Raw genomic sequence first — 27629 nt, forward strand, 5'->3', positions numbered from 1 at the left:
GCTAATCTTTATTCGACTGTTCGAGACCCCAAACCGGTAACACGCCTGTGTGTGTGTGTGTGTGTAATACCCATTGGAGAGATCATTCCTACGCCTGTGTGTGTGTGTGTGTGTGTGTGTGTGTGTGTAATACCCATTGGAGAGATCATTCCTACTAACAACGCTGAGGCCTCCACCCAGAGGGTCAGGGCAGAGGTGAAGAAATGTGGTTAAGACCCACTGAGCCTGGGCTTTTTGCATCCTGTGGGCTCCATCCATCTTTTTTTTTTTTTTTTTTTACTGTCAGGATACACGCCTGATGTGCAAACTTTAATTGAAAGTTGAAAGAATCACGGAAGAAGCGGGACAAGTGAGTCAAAGTGTATCCGAGTTCCTCCAGGTCCCAGAGCCCGAGGCCGCGTGCAGCCAGGCCGCGGACGCCTCCCCTTCCGTCTTCCGTCTGACGTCACAGGGCGCGGCCGACGCGGGTGTCCGGGCTGGGGGAGCTCTGGGAGCGCGCGAGTGCGCGCGGAGGTGGTTTGACTTTGAAATGCAGCGGGATTTAGTGAGTTTGCCGCTGTCCCCGGCCGTGCGAGTGAAGCTGGCGTCTGCAGGATTCCAGACTGCTGAGGAACTCCTAGAGGTGAAACCCTCCGAGCTCAGCAAAGGTAACGACTCCTGACGACAAGCTGAGGCACGCTGGCCGCCGTCGGTGCCTCCTCCATCTCTGTTCGGTCTTCAGGCTTCAGCACTATATCGGTCAGAGTCTTCTGCCGCCTCCCGCCGCGTTTACAGCACGAAACAGAGCCTCGATTTCGCTTAAGAGTGATTTGAATGGTTAGAACTGTGGTCTTGGAAATATTCACCAATTGCTTTCTCTACCAGCGCCTGCTGAAAGTTCCGAGGAATCTCTCATTTACACTCAAAAGAACCCATTTAACGTGGTTTATTATATCCAATATGTATGGAAAAGAACTGATGCTAGGGGAAGCTAAGTAACTTTTCATTATGAGCGGGCTAGGAAGTTGTGCAGCCAGGATTGGAATTCAAATGGCTGTTTTCACTGTTCCAAAATCCAAGGGGCAGGGATTCAATTTAAGGAATGCACGATTCGTGATAGGATGAGATAAATTAAGAGAAAGGGAGTAGAATCACCAGAACCTGGAGAAAGCAGTAGAAAAAAGACGTCACTTTTCTTCATGTAATTCACTGAGAAAAAACCCGAACCTCATTACGGAACCCTGTAGATTATAAATTGGTGGGAACCACTGCCCCGTGAGGTAAACAGAAGTGAAGCTGCTGTCACTCTGCTCTCGCTGTGCGCCTTACACTACAGTATGCGCAGAACTGTTCTGAGATGGAACAGTCATTACCCTTAACAGTGGAAAATAAGGTTTCAACTCTCCACTTGAAAACAGATGTTATAGATCCAGTGTTACTGTTTGTCTTAAATATTACACCGAAGACTGTGTCCCTCAACCTTTGATGGGCTCATTTTCTCTCAACAGGTTGGTTTTTATCTAAACGATAGTAATAGCTAACAATTACTGAGCATTTTGGATGGCCTCCGCGTTCTTCCAAGGTTTTATGGGTATTTCATTCCCGTTTTATAGAAGAAAAGTGTGAGGCATAAAAAAGTAACTTGCCTATGCATAATGACTACATTGTGATGCAGTCAGGATTGACAGACCTAAGAAATCCAGAGTTAAGGCTCTTAGATTGTATAGAACATTCACTTCTTTAGCACCATTATTGTCTTTGTTTTTCTTCTTTTGGTCACGGGGCTTGTGGGATCTTAGTTTCCCCACCAGGGATTCAGTCCGGCCCTTGGCAGTGAGAGTGCAGAGTCCTAACCGCTCCAGAATGGCCACCATTTTTGTCTTTTGTTAGCATCAGATTGATAGTTCATAGCTTTACCCAGTTAAGCACTAATATATCACACTCATGAGTGATACCATCCTCACAATTATTTCTTCTATAAGCAGCTTGTTTTGTACTTTGCATTTTCAGGCCATGTTGTCAGGAATGAAGTTATGTAGTTGAGGAAGCATAAGTGTATTATTGTTTGAACTATTTGTGCATCAGATAACTTTCCTTATTAAACAGTTTGCAGTGATCCATGAATTTTTCATGAAAAATTTTCACTATGAATAATACACACACATGTACTTCTTAAATACGCTTCTAGTTTTAGGCAAAAAGGCAATTTTCATTATTTCCTAAAAAATAATTTGTATACCTTACGAGAACAAGTTTATTATGGCTTCATAAAACCCAAAGAAATAGCAAAAGACCAAAGAGATAGTAAAAGGACCAAAAGGGGAAAAAGGACATTTTTATTTCTACCTTTGAGATACTCTTGTAGGTACTCAGAAATGCTTTAGGGGTTTAGGTTTCTGAATTCTGTTTCTCAGGTAATAGATAAATCTTTTAAGTATGTGAAGACTAAGAAAAATAAATGCCTTTATTAACTTGAAAAATTAAATAATCAAATGTTATATTTTTATGTTTCTCTGCTCTCGGCATCACTCTTGTTATTTAAAAATTAAAATTAATAAAGACAGTGGTGTATTAGACTGTTTTAAATCTCTAAAATCAAGTGTTTTTGTTTGTTTCTTTCAGAAGTTGGGATATCTAAAGAAGAAGCCTTAGAAACTCTGCAAATTATAAGAAGAGAATGTCTTACAAATAAAACAAGTTATTCTGTTACAGCTGAGTCAGGCAGGAAGTGTACAGCACTGGAACTTCTTGAACAGGAGCATACCCAGAACTTCATAATTACCTTCTGTTCAGCACTGGATAATATTCTTGGGGGTGGAATACCCTTAACCAAAACAACAGAAATTTGTGGCGCACCAGGTGTTGGAAAAACACAACTATGGTAAAATGTTCTCCCCTTAAGGGTGGGCTTACTAACATTTTATGAAAATAGCAGAGTATTGTGTGGCAGGTATACAGTTAGGAGACCAGAAAAGGCATGTATGTGCTCTTTTTTTTTTTTTAACGGTAAGTTCTGTTTTAAAGAAATCATTTTATTTTTGGTTGTGCTGCTTTTGAACTGTGGTGTTGGAGAAGACTCTTGAGAGAGTCCCTTGGACTGCAAGGAGATCAGCCCTGGGATTTCTTTGGAAGGAATGATGCTAAAGCTGAAACTCCAGTACTGTGGCCACCTCATGTGAAGAGTTGACTCATTGGAAAAGACTCTGATGCTGGGAGGGATTGGGGGCAGGAGGAGAAGGGGACGACAGAGGATGAGATGGCTGGATGGCATCACTGACTCGATGGATGTGAGTCTGAGTGAACTCTGGGAGTTGGTAATGGACAGGGAGGCCTGGCGTGCTGCGATTCATGGGGTCACAAAGAGTCGGACACGACTGAGCGACTGAACTGAACTGAGTCTTCACTGCTGCTCGGACTTTTCTCTAGCTGTGGCAAGCAGGGGCTACTGTCTAGTTGCAGTGCGTGGGCTTCTCATTGCAGTGGCTTCTCTTATTGAGGAGCACAGGTTCTGGGTGTGTGGGCTTCACTAGCTGTGGCTCGAGAGCTCAGTAGTTGTGCTTCCCGGGCTGTGGAGCACAGACTGAATAGTGTGGTGCACGGGCTTAGTTGCTCAGCAGTATGTGGGATCTTCCCCGACCAGGGATCGCCTGCGTCTCCTGCATTGACAACCGGATTCTTTAACACTGAGCCACCAGGGAAGCCCAGCATATATGTGCTCTTAATTTTATGTATGTGTGCATCAAACAAACCAGTATTTGCCTTACTTCACCCCATCTTGATAAATTGATACAATTATTTTGATATTAAAAAGGGTTTCTTTTTGGAACAGGATAGTGTGGTCAGTGGGGTAAACAGGCAGTCTTCTACCTTATTATAGAATTAACTCCTGAGAATATATTTGAAAGCCAAATGTTTGAAAGTAGACTTCTTATAATAAGAAAAAAGTCTGTACCCAGAAGCCTAAGAAAACCCACTAAAGAATCCTTAATTGTGGTTTTATAGGTACACCCTCCCCCTAATCCTTGCGTCAACTGATTGACATATGTTTGGAACTATGGAGAGTCAACCATTTCTGTTGCCTTGCAGAGTATGTTTATGCCTATAAAATATTTACTGGTATTTAAAGGTTAGTGATCTGGAGTTTGAACAGCACTGCTTTGATGATGATTATAATGATTTGGTCATTTCAGTTCTTTCTCTTGACAGTATGCAGCTGGCGGTAGATGTGCAGATACCAGAATGTTTTGGAGGAGTGGAAGGTGAAGCAGTTTTTATTGATACAGAGGGGAGTTTTATGGTTGATAGAGTGGTAGACCTTGCTACTGCCTGCATTCAGCACCTGCAGCTTATAGCAGGAACACAAATGGGAGAAGGTAAGTTAGCCAAGTGCTCTTTTTTCAGTTTAATGAAAGTAATTTGCATTTGTATCCATCTCAAGCCTTAATAGGGCTTCCCGTGTGGCTCAGCTGGTAAAGAATCCGCCTGCAATTCAGGAGACCTAGGTTGGGAAGATCCCCTGGAGAAGGAAAAGGCTACCTACTGCAGTATTCTGGCCTGGAAAATTCTATGGACTGTATAGTCCATGGGGTTGCAAAGAGTCGGGCAGGATTGAGGGGCTTTTACTTTTAAGCCTTAATAAGAGACCACTTAGAACATGAATGGAGAAGGAAATGGCAACCCACTCCAGTACTCTTGCCTGGAAAATTCCATGGACTGAGGAGCCTGGTAGGCTGCAGTCCATGGGGTTGCAAAGAGTCTTAAAATTGAGCGACTTCACTTTCACTTTCACTTTAGAACATGAAGCTTATAACTTGACTGTGTACTAGCAAAAAACTCATACTTCTCTTACAAATTGAAAATGCTGCACCTGGAGTTGCCTCTTCTTCACCTTATATGGCCCTCACTTTTTACTGCAGGAGCTCTGGGAGAAAACCTGTGTGTATGTTAATGTATGACTTCAAATCATCATGCTCTGGCCTGCCAGGTGTAAGCTAGTGGTGTTGGACACCTTAATATAAGTAAAGGTTGTCTGAATGTATTCAGTGTATGTTGACTTTTGTACTGGTTTTTCCGAAAACCAAGGGTGACCTTGAAAAATCATGTCTGGAAATGTTTGGAACATTAAGCCAATTGACCTTATAGGGCTCTGCATAGTATGTAATTGACTTTCGACTGTATTAATTGTACTGTTAAAGTGTTGGGAAGATTTTTTGTCCTTATTATGTGGAAATACAGTGTTTTGCTTAAAAGTTTTTTTAAAGGTAGTTTGTATTCGAGTTCTTGTATTCAATTCAGTTCAGTTGCTCAGTCGTGTCCAACTCTGCAACCCCATGGACTGCAGCACATCAGGCTTCCCTGTCCATCACCACCTCCCGGAGCTTGCTCAAACTCATGTACAAGGAGTCGGTGATGCCATCCAACCATCTCTTCCTTTATCGTCCCTTTCTCCTCCTGCCTTCAATCTTTCCCAGCATCAGGGTCTTTTCCAATGAGTCAGTTCTTCGCATCAGGTGGCCAAACTATTGGGAGTTTCAGCTTCAACATCAGTCCTTCCAATGAATATTCAGGACTGATTTCCTTTAGGATTGACTGATTTGATCTCCTTGCAGTCCAAGGAGTTACTCATAAAATTACATGGTTTCTGGTTTGACTGTTTTCTTTCGGTTTATTGTATTTTATTTTTTGGATGTGTGGTCCTTATTATTTTCTCTAGAAATGTTAAAAAACATAATGTTTTTCATAAAATGTTTATATTCCCTTTAAATGAATATAATCAGCTGGATATTTTTATTTGCATTGGAGTACTAGGTGTCCTTTTTAACCAGTGACCAATATGTCTACTGAAAGTCCATCAAGCTATCCATGTCACAGGTGTAATTTGTAATAGTGTCTTAGGATCTTATTGTAAATATTGTGGATGTAGCACTGGAATATAGTTCTTAACGACTGGTATGTGATTTAAGTTTTTAACTTTTTGGTTAAAAATTAATTTCCTAAATATATATTTGTAATAGGCAGTGTTCTCTGAAATTTAATTTATTGTTTTTTATTTCAGTGTTAAAACTTAAGTACATTTTAAAATGCAATGATTTTTAGCTAGTTTCTCTCTGAAATATGTACAGAACCAATCTGGTTATTTTTAAAAATTCAATCTAAGGGAATTTTATATCATTATTTCTACTTAAATATAAAATTATGATATGGCTTTTAAGGGAAAATTATGCTTCCTTTGAACATTTTTCCTTTTAACTCTTAATTTGGAGTCTTATGCAAAAAACAAGGAAGAAATTCCATTATGATACTTCTATTCAATGGAAGGCAGTAACAGATATGGAAACATAGACGTTAAAACTCTAGTCTTTATATGTACAAACAATTTCTGGATAGCATAATATATAAGGAAACAGTGGAAAAGGTGAAAATAAGAGGTCAGGAATTTTGAAATTATAGTTTGTGAGATGACAGGTAAAACTAATTATTTTAAGATTGTTTTGTTACTTATTTCAGAGCACCCAAAGGCTTTGCAGGATTTCACTCTTGAAAATATTCTTTCCCATATTTATTATTTTCGTTGTCGTGACTACACAGAACTACTGGCGCAAGTTTATCTGCTTTCAGACTTCCTTTCAGAACACTCAAAGGTATGGCTCCATCTTCATCAGGCTGTTTTTTATCCCTAATTTGTTGATTACTTTTATCATGAAAGGTGTTAGAGTTTATCAAATGCTTTTTCTGAGTCAATTGAGACTATCATGTGGGTTCCCCCCCGCCCGCCATCGCTCTGTCAATCTGGCGTGTTTCATTGATTGATTTTCATATTAAACTACCTTTGTACTCCTAAGGATAAATCTCGCTTGGTCGTGGTATGTAATCCTTTCAGTATACTAAAGGACTGCATTTGCTAGTATTTTATGGAGAATTTTGTGTCTGTCACCGGTCTCTGGTTTTCTTTGCTAGAGATGTCTTTTTGTGGCTTTGGTATCAGTGTAATACTGGATTCATAAAATGAGTCAGAAAGTTTCCTGCTCTACTTTTCAGAGTAGTTTGAAAAGGATTGGTATAAATTCTTTAAATGTTTTATAGAATTCACTGATGAAGCTATCTGTTCCTGTTCTTTTCTTTATTGAAAGGCTTTTGATCACTGATTCAGTCTCTTTTGGGCTACCCAGGTGACTCAGATGGTAAAGAATCTGCCTGCAATGGAGAAGACCCAGGTTTGAGCCTTGGGTTGGGAAGATCCCCCAGAGAAGGGAATGACTACCCACTCTAGTCTTCTTGCCTGGAGAAGTCCATGGACAGAGGAGCCTGGTGGGCTAGACTCCATAGGGTTGTAAAGAGCTGGACACCACTGAGTGACTGTCACTTCCCAGTCTGTTTACTTATTGTAAATCTATTCAGATTTTCTGTTTCTTTAGCAGGTTTTAGTAGTTTGTTTCTTTCAGTGAATTTGTCCATTTCACCTAGGTTATCTAATTTTTTGGCATACAGTTGTTTAGTATATTCTCTTCAATTGTTATTTTTATAAGGTTGGTAGTAATGTCCCTATTTTCATTCCTGATTGGAGTGGTTTGCATCGTCTTCTGTTTTTCTTAGTTATTTTAGTTAAAGGCTTGTCAATTTTGTTGATCTTTTCAAAGAATCAACTTTTGATTTCAGTGATTTTTCCAATTGTTTCTCTTTTGTCTGTTTTTATTATTTCCACTTTAATGTGTATTACTTTCTTCTACTTTCTTTAGGGTTAGTTTGCTGTTCTTTTTCTAGTTCTTTAGAGTACAAGTTTAGGATATTGGTTTAGGATGGGAATTTACATTCACATCAACAATGTAGGAGAATTCCTTTTTTCTGCATCTTCCCCAACATTTATTTTTCCTAGACTTTGATAAGGAAGGCAATGGCACCCCACTCCAGCACTGTTGCCTGGAAAATCCCATGGACGGGGGAGCCTGGTGGGCCACAGTCCATGGGATCGCTAAGAGTCGGACACGACTGAGCGACTTCACTTTCACTTTTCACTTTCATGCATTGGAGAAGGAAATGGCAACCCACTCCAGTGTTCTTGCCTGGAGAATCCCAGGGATGGGGGAGCCTGGTGGGCTGCCGTTTATGGGGTCGCACAGAGTTGGACATGACTGAAGCGACTTAGCAGCAGCAGCAGACTTTGATAATGACCATTCTGACCAGTGTGAGCTGATTACCTCATTGAAGTTTTGATATACATTTCTCTAGTAATGGGCATATTTTTATGTGCTTTTTGGCCATCTTTATGTCTTCTTTGGAGAAATTTCTACTTATATCTTCTGCCCATTTTTTGATTGGTTTGTTTGTTTTGATATTGAGCTGCATGAGCTGTTAGTATATTTTGAAGATTAATATATTTTGGTCACATCATTTGCAAATATTTCCTCCCATTCTGTGGGTTGTCTTTTCATTTTGTTTATGGTTTCTTTTGGTATGCAAAAACTTTTAAGTTTAGTTAGGTCCCATTTGTTTATTTTTATTTTCATTGCTCTAGGAGGTATAATGATCCAAAAAGACATTGCTCCGATTTATGGCAAAGAGTGTTCTGCCTGTACTTTCCTCTAAGGGTTTTATAGCATCTGGTCTTACATTTAGCTCTTTAATCCACTTTGAGTTTATTTTTGTATGTGGTGTTAATGTTCTAATTTCATTCTTTTACATGTGGCTGTCCCACTTTTCCCAGCACCGCTTATTGATGAGACTATCTTCTTCAATGAATACTCTTGCCTCCTCTATGGTAGATTAATTGGTTGTAGGTGCATGGGTTTATTTCTGAGTGTTCTGTCCTGTTCCATTGATCTATAAGTCTGTCTTTGTGTTAGCACCACACGTTTTTGATTACCGTATCATTATAGTAGAGTCACAAGTTATGGAGCCTGATTCCTCCAGCTCTGTTTTCCTTAAGATTGCTATGGTTATTTGAGGCCTTTTTTGTTTCCTTACACATTAAAATTTTTTCTCTTCTACATCTGTGAAAAATGCCCTTGGTAATTTGATAGGAATTGCATTGAATCTGTAGATGACCTTGGATAGCGTAGTCATTTTGACAATATTGATTCTTCCAGTGTAAGAACATGATATATCTTTCCATCTGTGTCATCTTCAGTTTCTTTCATTAGCATTTTATAGTTTTTGGAGTATACATCTTTTGCCTCCTTAGGTAGGTTTATTTTTTTTTTTTGGTAGGTTTATTATTATGTATTTTATTCTTTTGATGAGACAGCAAATGGGATTATTTCCTTAGTTTCTCTTTCTGATCTTTGGTTGTTAGTGTATGGAAATGCAGCAGATTTCTGTGTATTAATCTCTTATCTTGCAGCTTAACCACATTCATTGATAAGCTCTAGTAACCATTTATTTCTGGTTATAAATTATTTTATGGGGAATTCCCTGGCAGTTCAGTGGTCAGGGCTCTGCCCTTCCACTGCTAAGAAAACTAACATTCAATCCCTGGTTTGGAAGCTAAGATTCCGCAAGCTACAGGGTGAGGCCAAAAAGAAAAGAAATTCACGTTGGTAACTTTTTAATTTCAGCTGTTGAATGACAACTTGAGTTGAATGACAATGCTTGGGTTTTTTTTTTTGTTTTTTGACAATGCTTGTTTTATCCTACCCTCTCAAACTCTGTCATTCATTGACTTTCCATTATTTAGGATAATCTCCATATTGATAGATCAAGGAAACTCACCAGAGTGTATTCAGGAACTTGCTCTCTAAACTTGGAGGAGAAAAGTCATCAGTGTGACAGTTACTACTTAGCAGAAGGTCCAGATGTTTGCAATTCAGCCAGTTTCGATAAAATCTGTACTGTGGAGAGGGGAATAGACTCATTTCTATTCTTCCATTATAGATTAGGATATGTACCTGCTCTGATTTGAGCAGAGAGGTCTTTGGATGCCCTTGGTATTTGGGACCCCTTACAAATACCCCAGAACACAAACATGTAATTCTATAGTATTTTCCTGGGCAGCATTTTCCTTCTTTTGATTTAATGATCACTCCTAGTTATTGAATTCATTTTCCAGAAGTAGTAGCATATTTCCTCAATTTTTTGGTGTAGTTCGCAATGTAATAGATATAGGCACAATAATTTAGAAAAAGTTTTAGTGACGTATAGTTGATTTATAATGTGTTAATTTCTGCTGTACTGCAGTGATTCACTTGTACATATTCTCATATTCTTTTCCGTTATGATTTATCAAAGCATATTGAATATAGTTCCCTGTGCTATACAATAAGACCTTATTGTTTATCCATCTTACGTATAATGTTGATAGTTTGCATCTGCCAGTCTCAGACTTCCAGACCACCCCTCCCTCATCCTGCTCCCCCTTGGCGACCACTAGTCTGTTCCCTACAGACACATTTTTAAGATCAATCTGATTATGACATTTTTTTCCATCACTTTATTAGAAGTCTAGACAGCAAAACAAATCAAATCTTGATCTGTAGCTTATTTGCTTGCTGGTTTCCATGTAGAAAATACTCCTATCATAGCTGATTTCAAGTATGTCACTGGACATGGAGTAGAGAAGAAACCGTGTACATCATTATGTAGTGTTTCCACTATAAAGGTAAAACAGATGTACATAACCTTAAGAGCATAGATAATAGTAAAATGTAGGAGGGATGGGTTTTCAGTATTTATCATCCATATTTTAATGTAATTCATTTACTCATAAATTTGTATAGTTTGTTACAGAAGACTATATTTGATGATGGATTTGTAAAACTTGTAAAAACTTAGCTCTTGGCTCAAGAGCTGTAGCATTTGACCTCAGCACACCACTATTCCTTTCTGTCATTTCCTATCGCTCCTCCTCACTACTTTTAAACATACCAAACCTGTTTGTGTCTTAGAGCCTTTGACCTTCCTGTTCATAATATATGTGAGTTGTCTTTCTCTCCTAGAGGTCCTTATCCTGGAGTCAGTTCTTTTTTGTTTTAATGATTAATTAATTTATTATTTTTTTTAAACAACTTAGTCTTTTATTTGCCCGAGGCCAGCTCTTGCAGGCACTGAGGCCCCAAGACTTCCAGAAGGGATGGGGGTGGGGGGCGCCATCCTGCCTTCTAGGTGCTGCCTGCCCCATCCTGCTTTCTGCAGGATGGGAGAGTAGATACAGTGTACTCTTGCACCATCAAGTATCTCCTCAATTTAGTGTGTCAGTCACTCAGTCGTGTCCGACTCTGCGACCCCATGGACTGTAGCCCATCAGGCTCCTCTGTCCACGGGATTCTCCAGGCAAGAGTACTGGAGTGGGTTGCCATTTCCTTCTCCACCAGGAGTCAGTTCTATTGCCTGCCTTTTTATTGATGTCTCCTCACATCTAGTCTTAAGTTTGCCTCAACCCACCACCTACTTATTTGTCATTTCACCTGGTTTGAGTTTCTTTATAGCCCCTGACATTATCATAAATTATCTTATTCAGAACTTCTGAGTTGGTGAACCTGTGGAAGTGCTAGGAGAATGGCTCTGGGAGAGAACTTGGAAGCGCTGTGTCCCTTCCCCATACCTTCTCTATGCATCTGTTCCATCTGACTATTCCTGAATTATGTCCTTTACATTTTTTCTAATTGACACGTAGTTGATTTACAATGTTGTGTTAGTTTCTGGTGTAGAGCAAAGTAATTCAATTATGCATATATATACATACTCTCTCTCATATTCTTTACCATTATGGTTTATTCAGTTCAGTTCAGTCACTCAGTCACGTCCAACTCTTTGCGACCACATCAACCACAGCATGCCAGGCCTCCCTGTCCATCACCAGCTCCTAGAGTTTACCCAAACTGATGTCCATTGAGTCGGTGATGCCATCCAACCATGTCATCTGTCGTCCCGTTCTCCTCCTGCCCTCAATCTTTCCCAGTATCAAGGTCTTTTCAAATGAGTCAGCTCTTCACATCAGGTGGCCAAAGTATTGGAGTTTCAGCTTCAACATCAGTCCTTCCAGTGAACACCCAGGACTGATCTCCTTTAGGATGGACTGGTTGGATCTCCTTGCAGTCCAAGGGACTCTAAAGAGTCTTCTCCAACACCACAGTTCAAAAGAATCAGTTCTTCGGCACTCAGCTTTCTTCACAGTCCAACTCTCACATCCATACATGACTACTGGAAAAACCATAGCCTTGACCAGACAGACCTTTGTTGACAAAGTAATGTCTCTGCTTTTGAATATGCTATCTAGGTTGGTCATAACTTTCCTTCCGAGGAGTAAGTGTCTTTCAATCTCATGGCTGCAGTCACCATCTGCAGTGATTTTGGAGCCCAAAATATAAAGTCAGCCACTGTTTCCACTGTTTCCCCACCTATTTCCCATGAAGTGATGGGACCGGATGCCATGATCTTCATTTTCTGAATGTTGAGCTTGAAGCCAACTTTTTCGCTCTCCTCTTTCACTATAGTCAAGAGGCTTTTTAACTCCTCTTCACTTTCTGCCATAAGGGTGGTGTCATCTGCATATCTGAGGTGATTGATATTTCTCCCGGCAATCTTAATTCCAGCTTGTGCTTCTTCCAGCCCAGCGTTTCTCATGATGTACTCTGCATATAAGTTAAATAAGCAGGGTGACAATATACAGCTTTGACGTACTCCTTTTCCTATTTGGAACCACTCTGTTGTTCCATGTCCAGTTCTAACTCTTGCCTTCTGACCTGCATACAGGTTTCTCAAGAGGCAGGTCAGGCGGTCTGGTATTCCCATCTCTTTCAGAATTTTCCACAGTTTATTGTTTATGTTTTATTACAGGATAGTAAATTTAATTCCCTGTGCTATACAGTAGGACCTTGTTGTTTAAATATTTTTATATATAGTAGTTTGTATCTGCTAATCCCATACTCTTAATTTATCTCTCCACTACTTTCCTCCTGAGTAACCATGTTTTTTCTTATGTCGTGAGTCTGTTTCTATTTTGTAAATAAGTTCATTTGTGTCATGTTTTAGATTATACACATAAGTGATATCATATGATATTTGTCTTTTTCTGACTTACTTCACTTAGTATGATAATCTCTAGTTCCATCTGTATTGTTGCACATGGCATTATTTCATTTTTTATGGCTGAGTAATATTCCATTGAATGTATATGTTTACACATTATACACAGATATATACTCCACAGTTTCTTTATCCACTCATCTGTTTATGGACATTTATGCTGTTTTCCTGTCCTGGCTATTTGAATAGTGCTGCTATGAACACTGGGATGCATGTGTCTTTTGAATTACAGTTTTCTCCAGATACATGCCCAGGAGTGGGATTGCTGGATCATATGGTGCTGAGTTATATCCTTTGTAATCTATTGAGTTTAAAAAAAGAAATTATTCATATTTTTGTTTGCATACAAATTACTTACTTACTCCACTGGAACATAAGCTCCAAAAGATCAAGGATCTTGTCTCTTGTTCCCCAGTCCATGGAACAGTGACTAGCATATAGTAGGTGTCAAATATTTGTTGAATGAAGTAATGAATGAAATATATAAGAACAACTTACTAAGACAGTGCTTCACAAAAGCTTCTCCTTTTGCCTAGTCCTTATAAAAAATATATAATTTTGTCATATTTTGTTTACAATTGGATTGGTTTCCAGGTTCTGTTTGTTCTTGGATCTTAGGTTATATATTATTCTAACTTCACCATAGGAGCCATTATTTAGATCCTATTAGAAATGAAACTGTCATGAAAATGTTTATCATCTGTAAGTAAACTTTGTTGACTAGAATTCAAAACAAACTTGCCTCTTGCTGAATTCTATAATGGTTAGTTGCCCTATAGTGTATTTTAAATTAAAGAAAAATATACCAAAAATTAAGCATTTGAAAAATCTTTTATAATTTGATATTTGAGAGGGTTTTTTTTTAACATAAAAGGAATCCTGAAGATAAAATTGACATTTAATTGAAAAATTGATTTTACTAAGATTTTAAAAGTATTTTTTATTGGTCCACCTCTGTGAAAACTGGGTATAGTGGCAAATTATGAGAAAATTGTAATTGCTTTTTTTTATTGAATTGTTTTTTTAAGATGATAAATTATCAGACTAGAGTTTATTCTAACTTTTGGTGACTAATGCAGAAAGCACTGAATAGCTTTCTACTTGACCAAAATAAAGTCTTTGGAAAGTAGGAAATAGAACGCTAAATTTTAAAATTTTGTTTCTTTTTCTCTGTAATGCACTCTGCTTTGTGATTGCCATTTTTTATTTTATTTTAGATACCAAACCTAATATCATTATCTCTTTTGTAATTAGGTTCGATTAGTGATAGTGGATGGTATCGCTTTTCCATTTCGTCATGACCTAGATGACTTGTCCCTTCGTACTCGATTATTAAATGGCCTAGCCCAACAGATGATCAGCCTTGCAAACAACCACAGATTAGCTGTAAGTATTAGTAGTAAAGGAAGTTTTGTTATAAGGTCGCGATTATATAAAATGTTCAAATGTAAGGGGTTCCCTGGTGGTTCAGTGGTTAGGATTCTACTTTTCTGGTGCAGGGAGCACAGGTTTGATCCCTGGTCAGGGAACTAGAATCCTGCATGTTGTGCAATATGACAAAAAAAAACACAAAAATTAAATGTTAAAATCTAGAAATAGCAAAATATAAAATTTGTCTGACTGAAAGCAAATAATATGGATGTACAGTTCTTTTTTTTAATATTTATACATATTTTTGGCTGTCTTTGTTGCTGCACATGGGCTTTTTCTAGTTGCAGCAAGCAGGGGTACTTTTCATTGTAGTGTGAGGGCTTGTCATTGTGGTGGCTTCTCTTATTGCAGAGCGCAGGCTCTAAGTACGTGGGCTTCAGTACTTGTGGCTTGCAGGCCCTAGAGTGCTGGCTCAGTAGTTTTGGCTAACTTACCATACAGCATGTGGAATCTTCCCAAACCAGGGGTTGAATGCGTGTCCCCTGCATTGGCAGGTGGATTGTTAATCACTGGACAGCCAGGGAAGCCCCAGTGTACAATTGTAAATGTAGTTTTGTTTCAGTTTGGTTTCTGTAAAACAAGTTAAATCTAGTCGGAGTGTTGTGTATCAGTTTTCCGGGAAGTAAAAAGCATAATTAAGATGCTGAATTATAAAAATGGACTTTGTTTGATAAAGAAATGCCTCCTTTGATAATTACATTGTTTTCTTTCTAATATACTTGATGTTTCTCAGGTAAGCTCTTCCAACATTGCCATTTTTCTTTTATTCTTGAGTCTTTGATTAATACATAATGTAGAATCACACACTCAGTTGGGTAGAAAAATTGTGTTAACGGCCTAGATATTTAGAGGAGGAGCTAACTCTTCCAGATATGTAATGTCAGGAGAGAGGTAAAGATGAGCTCAGAAGTAAAGAGATAAAAAAGGAGTGAGGTAAAAACTTATTTTTTAACTGCCTGTTTGCACTTCCCTCTCTGCAGCTTCATCCCACCACTGATACACACACACACACACACACACACACACACACACACACACGCACACACTTCAAAATGTACATTTTTTTCTTTTTAATTTTTAATTTTTTTTCTTTGCATATGCCCAGAACATGGTGTCCTGTCTTGAATTATTTCTTGTCATTAATTTGTAATTTCTTGCATGTTCAGTCGTGTCCAGCTCTTTGTGACCCCATTGTAGCCCATCAGGCAGGCTCCTCTTTTCAAGGGATTTTTTTTTTAGGCAAGAATACTGAAGAAGGTTGCCATTTCCACCTCCAGGGGATCTTCCCAACCCGCGGATCAAACCATTCTACACTGGCAGGCGGGTTCTTCACCCCTTGAGCTACCTGGGAAGCCCAATTTGTAATTTAGCATTGTGTTAGTGAAGAGTCCCCAGTAGGGGGCACTCAAGGATAATGGGTTGTATAGTTGCTTAGGTTTTTGCTTTTGTTTTTTAAGAGAGCGTCATCTTTTCTGATTAAAAAAGTAATCTAGGGAGTTCCCTGGTGGCTTAGTGGTTAGGATTCTAGGCTTTCATTGCCGTAGCGCAGGTTCATTCCTTGGTCAGGTTGCTGAGGGGCCGCCAGCTGTGAAGTGCAGCTCCTCCCTGCCACCACTGCAAAAAAAAAGAGTAGTCTATACAACATGAAATGTCGCCCGTTGTTTAGAGTCAACAACTTAATATATGCTTCTTTGTCCATGTGTCCAATTACTTCTGAAAATATTAAGCCAAAAGGGATATCTCTATTTTTAAACATTTTGTTATGTATTAGCAAATTGCTCCCAGAAAGTGTATTCCAAAGTATGTTCTGTGCATCAGTGAATGGGAATTCTTTTTTGTTGTTGTTTATAGTTCAGTGGGGAAAAGATAAAATTAATTTTGCTGATTTGGATAGTATAAAGAATTCCCGTATAACATTTCCCAAGATTTGCTTTTTCATTCTTATTCTCTCTCCCCACTCTCTTTCTGTACACACACACACACACACACACACACACACACACAGAGTTTATGTGTATATTTTTCTAACTGTTAAAAATATATGCACACATCATACCCACTTATCTAATAATACTTTAGTATATATTTCCTAAGAATGAGAATAGTCTCATATGGTATCCAGAGTATAGCTATCAAATTTAGGACATTTAATATTATGCAACTTTAATATTTAATCCATATTTTAGTTCTGTCACTTATCTCAGTGATGTCCTTCATAACAGTTTTTTCCCCAGTTCAGTTTGCCAGCTGGAATCACATATTGCTTTTAACTTGTCATATCTCTTTAGTTGCCTTTCTTTACTTTTGTGCTATTGCTGTGTTTTAAGAATACAAGCCAGTACTTTTAGAGAATATCTCTGCAGTTTGGGTTTCTGTGATGTTTCCTCCTGATTAGATTCCAGTTATACCTTTTTTGTGTGTGTGGCTAAAATAGAAGATAGACTTTTTTTTTCTTGAGGTATAGTTTACCTTTTAGAGATACACTTATTTTTTAGCAGAAAAAATTTTAACAGCCCTATTAGATATAGTTAATATACCATAAAATTCGCCCTTTTAAAGTGTAGCTCAGTGCATTTGGGTGTATCCAGAACTGTGCAACCATCACAGCTATCTAATTTTAGAACATTTCCACTACCCCAAAAAGAGCTTTCATACCCATTCCCCATCAGTTCCCATTGCACCCTCTCTATAGCCACTGACAGCCACTAGTCTGCTGTATCTATGGATTTGCCTTTGGATATTTCATATAAATTCATACAATATGTGATCTTTTATGTCTGGCTTCTTTCACTTAGCATAATATTTTCAAGGTTCATCCATGTTGTAGCATGTATCAGTATGCTTTGTATACCACAGTTTGTTTATCTGTTCATTCATTTAAGGACATTTGGACAGCAGAAGTATTCTTAAAGCACTGAAGTTCATAATTTCAAAGTGATTATTACTTCACTACTTTAAGATGCATTTTTTTTTTTTTTTTTTGGCACCATCCATCACAGTTTGTGGGAAAGCCTAGAATCCTGACCACTAGTCCACCAGGGAGGTCCCAGGACTCATTCTTTAAGAGCTTGGACAAATTACACAATAACTTTCATTTATATCATGGTAAACCCAACATTTTTGCAGAAGGAGTATTAATTATTTTATAAATATTTGCTAGTGATGCAAATTCTGATTTTGGGATGTTGAACAACTGGTAAGCCAATATGTCTATTTACATTTGCCTCAAGGTGTGTAGTGGATAATGTGTAAGATGTGTAATAGTCTGTAAAGCAGTGTTGTCTGATAGAACTTTCTGTAAAGATGAAAATGCTCAGTCTGATATAATAGTTGCATGGTTGTTGAGCACTTCAAATGTGACTAATGCTGTGGAAGAACTGAATTTCTAGTTTTAATTAATTTAGTTTTTAAAAGCTATATGGCTAATGGTTGCAGAATTGAATAGTGCACCTTTAATCAAAAGGTATTGGTGCCGAGGTCTAGCCTCAGCAGAGTCCAGGGATATCCTCAGGATGGACGACATCGGCGAATGAAGAAAGATAGAGAAAGAGATAAGGAAAGAATGACATGAGGTGACCAACCTTCAGTGAGCGAGGCCCATTTTACTTTATTTTCCTCGGGGCTTTTATCCCCGAGTTGTACATACAGCAAGGTGGAAAATGCAGAGTCAACTCAACATTCCATCAGTAATAACTTTTATCAGTATCAGTAAGAGTCTTATTTTTTGTACATCATCTTCTGTCCTGGAGGCCTGTTGATATTCCATGACCTCTTTTTGATAAATGTTGGTCAGCCAGAACAATAATTTTCCCTTAAAGTGTTTCTTCTTAAATTTTTAGCCTGCATCACCCTTAAAGTACAGAGTTACATTTTTATGGAGCAACAATTCAGCAGGTTACAGCAAAGAAAGAACTTATTAACTCGAAGTCTAATGTTGCTAATGCTAAAGATACTGCTTGTTATTTCTACATCTCAACTATATGCACTCCCAGGAACACAATGGAAAAGTGATGTGAGAACTTGGCAGCAAGCATAGGCTCAACAATGTTGCAAGAGTCTGGATAAACCTGCCAAGTAAGCTAGAATGCTAACAGGGGGTCTGAAACACTCCTTTCATGCCCAGGAGATTTATTAACTGAAGCCCTAAGTTAACTCTTACCAGAGAAAGGTGGTGGAGGACAGCCCCCTGCTAATGTCAGAAGAGCTGGTGAAAGACATAGAATAGTAAGACAGACCGATTCTGGTTTGGGGGTAGATGCTTGAGCAGGTCCAGGGGGTCCATCGAGTCCTGAGGCCTTGCTTAATCAGAACTTTTCCGCATGACCTTGTCATGGGTGGGATGGCCCAGGGAGTCCCTCGAGTCCTGCATGACCTTGTCATGGGTGGGATCTCCCATGCTGGCTCCTGGCATATTGGTGTAAGTAAATATCCCACTTGCTAAAGATTAAACACTTGGTAGTATGTAAAGAGTATTATGCAACATGTTGTAGATGCCAGTTAGACATATATTTCAGTTAATTACCAATTTAAGTTCCTACTTAGCTTGTTCTAAAATACCTGGAGTAAGGTAACACATGGGAAGACCACTATGCCATTCAGAGGAGAGAGACTAGAGGAAGGTGCTGTCATCCAGTTTGTACCTGACTGAAATCTAGATCACAGATTTCTCCTTTGTAGATAAAAATTTTAGGGCGTTGATCACTATGGTGGGAACAGCCAAATAGCCTTTTCTTTCTCAGTTTCCTTAAAGAATTGGTGACTTTTTTTTGATCTTTTCTCATTGCTTTTTTAGAAGTTCTTACCAGTTTCAGCTTGCAGTAGTATCTGTCTTATTTCTGGAGAGAAGATCTATAGTGGAACAATATTTAAAATAACTGTTTCTGGAGAAGTTTGGATGAGAAGGTGCCAGATAATCTGACTTTTAACTGTGTTCAGTTAGCCTTAAACACATTTTGTCTCTGCTTTCAAATTGCTATCCCGTGGAACTTCCCTGGTGGTCCATTGGTTAAGAATTGAGATTCCACTTCAGGGGGCACAGATTTGATTCCTGGTTGAGGAACTAAGATCCTACAGGCTATGTGGTGCAGCCAAAAAATAAACCAAAAAAATAAAATTGATATCTTTTTAAATATATTATCTTTTCTGTAGGCCACTATATGTAAAAGAATTAGCAATATCGTTAGCCTTGAGGCCATCTATGAATAAGACAATACCTGTGTCTCTATTATCTGAGCAGTCTAGTATAGTTATAATTTGGGGTCATTTGATCTGTTACTGGATTTTATTCTTTCCTAGTTCTTTTAATTATACTGTGCTCTCTATATGATTTTAGATGTCTTCTCATTCTTTGCCTCGGTTTCTTTTTTTTTCCTGTAAAATCATAAATGGTAATACTGTCTCTCCCCTAACAGTATAAACACTGAGTTAATTTTATTAAGGATTTTATTTTTTAATTTGGCCACACCATGCAGCATGTGGGATCTTAGTTCTCCAACCAAGGATCAAACCCGTGGCCAAGCTGCATTGAAAGCACGGAGTCTTAACTACTGGACTGCCAGAGATTTATTAAGGATTTTATATTCCTTTGAATAAATATATTCTAGAGAGGCAATAGTGATAAAGAATACAGACTGCCTTGTTTCCACTGCTCCTAGTTATTAAGTTTTTACACATGGTGTCTTTAGACCTTGTAATTTTGGGGGGAGACTCACCTAATTTTCTCATATTTTGCTTTTGTAGGTAATTTTAACCAATCAGATGACAACGAAGTTTGATAGAAATCAGGCCTTGCTGGTTCCTGCACTGGGTAGGCAATTAATCCAACATTTGTAGTTAAATACATTTTTTTCTACCTCTTTGGTATGATGCTTATTGAGTATTGTAAGTTCCATGAAAGCAGAGAAGACTCTCTCTTATTTGCTGATAAATCTTAGCGTGGAACACAGTGCCCTGAGATACTGACTCATCCTTTCAATTGTTTAACAATTATTGAGCATCTACTCTCTGGCAACTCTTGTGTCAGGTCCATAGTGTATAAGTATTCATAAGATGATTCTTGTTCTCAGAAATCACACACTCTTAACAGGAGAAGGGGTGAATCCATTTAAATACAAATCACACTATAATGAATAACTCAGGTTATGACTCTGTTTCTAACCTTACTCATGGTTTTATTAGGACACAGTGCTTCAAGATTTATTTCTACTAAAATCTTTAAGAATATTCTGTCAGAGGTTTTGCTTTTCTTCTGGTGGTCAAAATATGTCAGTAAGCCTGTTGATAAGGAAGATTGACAAATAGATTGAGTTTTCTGAAAGCAGGTCGAGGGTAGCGATAATGCTCTGCAGTGTTTCCACGGATAGGTAAAAATCTATTAATTTCAGGATGTTAGCCATGTGCCTGGTTTTTTGAAACTAAATATACTTTCATTATGTTAAATTGAGTAAAGGAAAATTGTTTTTGGTCAGAGGCGTTCTGAGAGACTTAGAATCTAGTCAGTTATCCTGTTCTTTTTCCCTCAGGGGAAAGTTGGGGACATGCTGCTACAATACGGCTTATCTTTCATTGGGACCAAAAGCAAAGGTCAGTATAGAAACAGGTTAGTGATTCTAAATATTGGGTAAATTACACTGAACATTTATCAATTCCTTAGAGCTAGATGCTCTCTACAGTGCCCCATGAAATAAAGCTTCTATTGCCTTCATCACCCAAAGCAGGCATAAAAACATGTTGTTATACCGCACAGTTAGCTACATAGGAAGTTCTTTGGAATATTTAAATGATGGGGTGCACCTGAAATGAGTAGGTGGCCAAAGAATGCCACCTTCTAAAGCTCTTTGAAATCAAGTACCATTTATTAACCATGCAGAGGGAGGTGAGTACTCTGTGTTCCTGGAATGGATTGAAAGAAGAGTAAAATCAGGACAAAAGGAAAACTTTTGAGGTTAGCCTTAGGACTTTAATTTATGTGGAAAATAGGATGGTTTTTCTAAGTTTCTTAATATATTTCTTATATGAAATTGTGTCTATTCTTGTTTTCTTTTATATTTCCCTACCCTACTTTTGTTATCCAGTTACTTACTTGCCTTTCACAAGTATTATTCTTGAAAATAAAACTATGGCAGCATGAAACCTTTGTGTTTGTTTTTAAAGCTACTAAGCAAGTGAACAAACCACTTTTCATTTTCTTCAAAATAGGCAATTGAAAGCTTTGGAGCCTAGAAATGTCAGATTTATGCCAGCCTCTCTGCTTTGAAATTAATTGGTATAACCAAGAAAACTTGGTTTGGAAATGCTCCAATAAAATGGGGAAATTGAGACAGCATGTGGATAAAGAAAAAAAGGATTGCTTTAACACATACTGGGTTTGGTCAGATATACTATTTCTTTATCTGCATTTCTTCATTCTTGTACAAAGTGAAAAAAATCAAGCCTGACCAAGTTAGGTCTTACTGACCCTGAGCTCATAGCAGAACTGATTACATCTCTGTACATCTTTTGTAACTAGTTCATGCAGTTTGTTGCTTTGAAAGATGGCATTTCCGAAGACTTCAGGTAACTTTTTTCCCTCCATAATGCATAGTGCTTTGCTATTGACTCCCATCCCCCAACTCTATAAATAGGTCATTGTATACTGAATTCACAAAAGCAGTTCTTTTCTCAGCGACAAACCCTATTGTAAAGATTTGGCAACAGTTCTCCAGATGAGAGTCTTTTGAACGTATTGTTTATATTTTTCCAGATTGAGGTTTTCTGTAAAGTACATCTCACTACTTAAATGTTTTTAGAAATTCCCCTTGAGCAAGTGTACTACAGTGGTCTTCTACTGTTCTAGTATTAAATACTCAATAACAGAATACATCTAAGAAGAGAGAAAAATAGGAGTAAAGAAAGATACTTCTTCCATCTTTTCCTCTGTTTCTTTCATCTGTTTATGCACTCATCAGAAGGAGAAGTTTTCCTTTGTCAAATCCTAGAAGTTAGCATGGGCTTCCCTGGTGGCTCAGAGGTTAAAGCGTCTGCCTGGAATGTGGGAGACCTGGCCGGGTTCAATCCCTGGGTCGGGAAGATCCCCTGGAGAAGGAAATGGCAACCCACTCCGGTACTCTTGCCTGGAGAATCCCATGGAGGGAGGAGCCTGGTAGGCTACAGTCCATGGGGTCACAAAGAGTCGGACACAACTGAGCATGGTCGGAAAATCATGCTTACTTTCTTCAGCGTTAACCATTTTATGGCTTAAGCCTCTTACTAATCCTTCCCAAGAAATTAGTGGTGTAGAACGCTGACACTGAATAGATAGATTTAACAGAAACCTACTGCTCTAGGAATGTTTTTCTTACATGTCGTACTATTTTAATGAGTGGCTTGCTTGTGCTAGGTGTTTAACTGTGTACCTTATATACAACATTGCATATAATCCATTCAGTATCTCTTTTTAACCAAATTTAACTATAGTTGATAAACAATATTATATGTTACAGATATACAATATAATGATTCAAAAATTTTAAAGGTTATGCTCCATTTAAAGTTATTCTAAAATACTGGCTATATTTGTTGTATTGTACAGTATATCCTTGTAGCTTATTTTGTACATAATAGTTTGTACTCTTAATCCCCTACTCCTATACTGCTGTTCTCCCCCTCCCCACTGGTAACCACTCAGTTTTTCTCTATGTCTGCGAGTCCTTCAGTAACTCTTTGAAGGCTCTGTAGCTATTATCATTAACAGTGAGAAGATCAAGGCCCAGGAAGATTAAAAAGTAGCAGCTACCATTTTTTGAATATTAACTGTTCTTTATTGTACTAAGTACTCTCTGTGTGTGTATACATAAAATTTCATTTCATTTTACAAATAACTATGACATAGGTACAGTATCCACATTTTATAGCTGGCTTTATAAGAGGCCATTCCTTTTCTCCTATAATTGCTGTTTCCTGAAAGTAATTATATTACTGCATTGATTGCTAGTGAATCTGAAGGTACATCTTATCCTCCTTTTTAGGTAAAAACCTTTTTTTCCAAACTGCTTTTTTTCCTAGGCTGTGGATATATGATAAGTAGTATGCATACTTTGTTATAATCAGAAGTAGTTGACTTCATTTAATAAAATCAACAGTTTTATTCATTGTTTGAAATTAGATATCTTTAAGTTATTAAAGTTGCATGAAATCTTGTATACTTTTTAAAATATAGTGTCTTGAAAGGATGGAAATATAAATTCATGCTGGGGGAAAATAGTTTATAAAAATGAACACTTCTAGTCTGAGCAGAAAAATGAAAACCTTGACTAGCCAGATTTATATTGAGATTGAACTTCAGTGTCCCATCTCATGCCCCAGTCCCTGTTCTTCACCAGAATTTTTACCATTTGGCTAGTAACAGAATAACATTTCAACAGTTATTAAAAGAAATACTTTTGTCTCTGTCCTGTATATTGTGTGGGTTTTCCTCCAATTTGCATATTCATGATAATATGAGGCCAAGATTGTTCAGAATTATACTGTGCTTTGCCAAGAAGATCTGGTGGTAGAGTGGAGTAATACATCAACACCCCCACACACTGTTTCATATGTGTCTCAGCTTTAGAGCACAAACTGTGCTTCTGTCTTGTTTCTTCCTGACCTAAACTATGCAGTTCAGCCATATGTTAAGCTTCATCTCAGCTGGGGCCATGAGCCAAGTGATTCTTCAGTTCAGTTTGTTGTTTAAAAAGATATCTTGAGATGCAGACATGAAATAAATTTTGTTTTTACCTAGAAATTCGAGGAAGATTTTTCCACCTGAATACGTAATGTCCCTTTGACTGTAGTATTCTTAATAAGCTTGTAAATGCTTCTTAAAAGCTTATTTCCTTTTTAATAATTTTCTCAGGAAAGTCGGATATACTGGGTACCTTTTTGGACATATGGTGATATGAGGTGATTTAGATACTCATTTTTCAGAAGATTAGCTAATTTTTGTTTTATTGGATCAAAATGTGTAGTTTTTTAATTTTAAGGAGGTGCCTCTATTTTTCCTGTTTTGTTTTGCATTAAAGATAGACAGTCAACCCTAAAGCATCATAAAAGTTGATGATTTCACTCCCTAACAGAACTAACAGAACATAACTCCTTAACATAACATTCTTATGTTACATATTACTTTGCAGTTATTTTATTTATGCATACAATTGCAGTTACAAAGATGACATTTTTAATTCTTCTGTTTTCATCCTGAAAGAACAAACCTAAAAACTAGTGAGTGGATGATGGTCTCTAATTGCTTCTTTTTGAATTATGCCTGAGGAGCAGGGCAGTTTCAAAACCGAGAGACTAACAGACGATAAACAAAAATGGCCTTTGTAAATTATCTTTGAAAACAAATCAACATTATATTATATGTAAACAAATAATCTTTTAAGAAAGTCTGATTTTTCTTTTAACTTAGAATCTTCATTGTGTACAGTTATATCAGTTTTTAAAAATTGTGTTAAGGTATTCATAACATAAAATTTACCATTTTAACTGTGTAAGTGTACATTATTGTACAACTATCACCACCATCCATCTCCAGAACTTTTTCATCTTTCCATACTGAAACTCCATGCCTATTAAATAGTAACTACCTGTTTTCCCCCGACACCAGCCTCTGGCAACCACCATGCTACCTTCTGTCTCTGTGAATCTGACTAGTCTAGGCACTCATTAATATAAGTGGAAGCATACAATATTGTTCTTGTTGTGACTGGCTTTATTTGACTTGGTGTAATGTCTTCAAGGTTCATTTCAGCAGATGTTAGAATTTCTTTCCTTTTTAAGACTAATATTCCATAGTATGTATATACCACATTTTGTTTATCCAGGCATCTGTCAGACACTTGAGCTGTAGCTTCTACCTTGAACTTTTGTGAATAAGTTATATCAGTTCTAAAGTAATTTTTTAAAGGCACTTTAAAAGTTTTTGCTCGTAAAGTTGACCCATGAACAAGAATTTGAATTGCATGAGTCCACTTATAGATGTATTATTTTCGATAAATATAGTTTCTGTATTTTCATTTTGGTGGTGGTGGTTTAGTCACTAAGTTGTGTCCACCTCTTGTGACCCCATGGATTGTAGCCTGCCAGGCTCCTCAGTCCATGGGATTCTCCAGGCAGCAATACTGCAGTGGGTTGCCGTGGATCTTCCTGACCCCGGGATTGAACCTGGGTCTCCTGCGTTGCAGGCCAATTCTTTAGCAACTGAGCTATGAGGGAAGCCAGTGAGATCACAATATGTGGAATTAAAAGAACTGGAGTTGAGTCCTAAGTCTCTCTCACCTTTCTGCTGTTGGATAGCTCAATCAATTCATTTTTGTAGCAGAGTATTTGGATTTGGGGGGTTTCCCAGGTGGCACTAGTGGTAAAGAATCTGCCTGCCAAAGCAGGAAACATAAGAAACTCCGGTTTGATCCTTGGGTTGGGAAGATCCTCTAGAGGTGGGCATGGCAACCTACTCTAGTATTCTTTTCTGGAGAATCCCATGGACAGAGGAGCCTGGCAGGCTGTGGTCCATAGGGTTGCAAAGAGCTGGACACCACTGAAGCAACTGAGCATGCATGCACATTCAGGTTTTTGATTGCAGAGGGATTGGTATGCCTAACCCGGCATTGTTCAAGGGTCAGCTATATTTGTTGCTGTTATGGTATTTGAGCATAGGTAATAAGAATTTAGAATTTTATTTCTCAACTACCTTGAGCTTTCAGTTTTAGAGTACACAATAAAATTGTACCTAATCAGACCTTGTCCTGTTATGACAATGATTTTTCTGAACATACTCATTTTGAAAGAACGTGTTTTCCTAGATTGATTGTATTAGTATAATGAGTATGTGTTCCTCAGTTGTATACCAAGAAATTCTTAATGCTTCTCATACATGAAAAATACACAATTACTGTAGAAAGTTTGAAAGATATAGATAATCAAACAAAAAAATAACCTTTACCTTGTAATAGCAACTTAACTTTGTGGTTGTAGTCTTCTAGTAATTTTTCTCTATAAAATATGTATGCAAGCTTACTCATGAATGTGGGATCATACAGTATAACTTATACTTTGTATATTATTAATATTTTCCCATCTCATTAAATATTTTCTTCCACCTTATTTTACATGTAACAGTATCTTGTCGTGCATAAAATAATTTATTTGAATTAGTCATTGTCTTTTTAGGTTGTTTTAAAATTTCAGTTATGCAAACAATTCTATTGTTACTATATGTAATAGTTATATATATTATATATATAGTTATTGTTTTAAGGAAGTGTTTTTTATATTTCTTTGTGTGTTCTTAGACAACAAAATAATAGAATTATAATGAAAAACTGTAAATTTAAATTATGAACTCAGTCATCTGAACTAATTAAGACATGTGTTTGTATTTATTTTTCTCTAAGCAGGTTGGCGACATTGTACAAATCACCAAGCCAGAAGGAATCTACAGTACCATTTCAGATCACAGTCAGTATTACTTGATTAGAGTGGGATTTTGGTGTTAGTGGGCAGTAATTATTTGAAGAAAGCATTTACAAATTGCTTCTATTAACTTCTGTAGGCAGTGAACATATTTGAGAACAGATTTTGATGTTTAGAACATTATCCCCAAAATAGTAGTATATATAAAGAATAGTCACAATTGAACTGAAATTTATTCTTAAGAACAGAGGAAATACTTATTTGTAGGATAGTGTGTTCCATGTCCTGGGTAATGTCAGGATATTAAAGATTTTTTTTCAGCCGTGCCTTGTGGCATGTGGGATACTTCCTTTCACTTCTTCCAGTAAAGCTACCATAAAGTTTGTTAGGATTGCCCTTTAGAGATTATTTTTATAATGCTCTATTATTTCTGCATATGTGTATGTATAAGTAAATACATAAGAGACTCTAGATAAAAATAGTATAGTCCTGGCTTGGACACCTGTCTTTGAGGTTTATCCTCTTCACTCACTGTGGTTGATAACTTCTATCCCAAGAATAAAGTAGGTCTCTTATTACTTTAAAGTATTTGGAAGACCAGTTGTTATTTTAGATGTTCTTAAAGCATACTTGTATACTTTTTCATCTTGCAGCCTCAGGGATTTAGAGATGCTGTTGTTGCTACTGCATATTCATTGCAAACAGAAGGTTCACTGAATTCCCGGAAGCGATCGCGGGACTCAGAGGAAGAACAGGAATCCAAAGAGTAG

General features: G+C 37.6%; 1 protein-coding gene across 1 annotated transcript; it reads left to right on the top strand.

The window, feature by feature from the left end:
• The first annotated feature begins 529 nt into the window (after positions 1-529).
• RAD51C (RAD51 paralog C) lies at positions 530-27629 on the top strand. Its single transcript, XM_052658586.1, has 9 exons — positions 530-647; positions 2602-2860; positions 4186-4352; positions 6487-6620; positions 14251-14382; positions 20167-20233; positions 20949-21009; positions 26844-26904; positions 27513-27629. The coding sequence occupies exons 1-9, from the start codon at positions 530-532 to the stop codon at positions 27627-27629; spliced, it is 1116 nt and encodes a 371-aa protein (XP_052514546.1).

This window comes from Budorcas taxicolor, chromosome 19, assembly GCF_023091745.1.
Source record: "Budorcas taxicolor isolate Tak-1 chromosome 19, Takin1.1, whole genome shotgun sequence".
Classification (NCBI taxonomy): Eukaryota; Metazoa; Chordata; class Mammalia; order Artiodactyla; family Bovidae; genus Budorcas; species Budorcas taxicolor.

Bases quoted from the DNA above. Each gene is read 5' to 3' on its own strand.
- RAD51C (XM_052658586.1), top strand. From the start codon at position 530: ATGCAGCGGGATTTAGTGAGTTTGCCGCTGTCCCCGGCCGTGCGAGTG. The intron at 14,383-20,166 runs GTAAGTATTAGT...TTGCTTTTGTAG, and splicing joins CAAACAACCACAGATTAGCT to GTAATTTTAACCAATCAGAT. The intron at 20,234-20,948 runs GTAGGCAATTAA...TTTTTCCCTCAG, and splicing joins CTTGCTGGTTCCTGCACTGG to GGGAAAGTTGGGGACATGCT.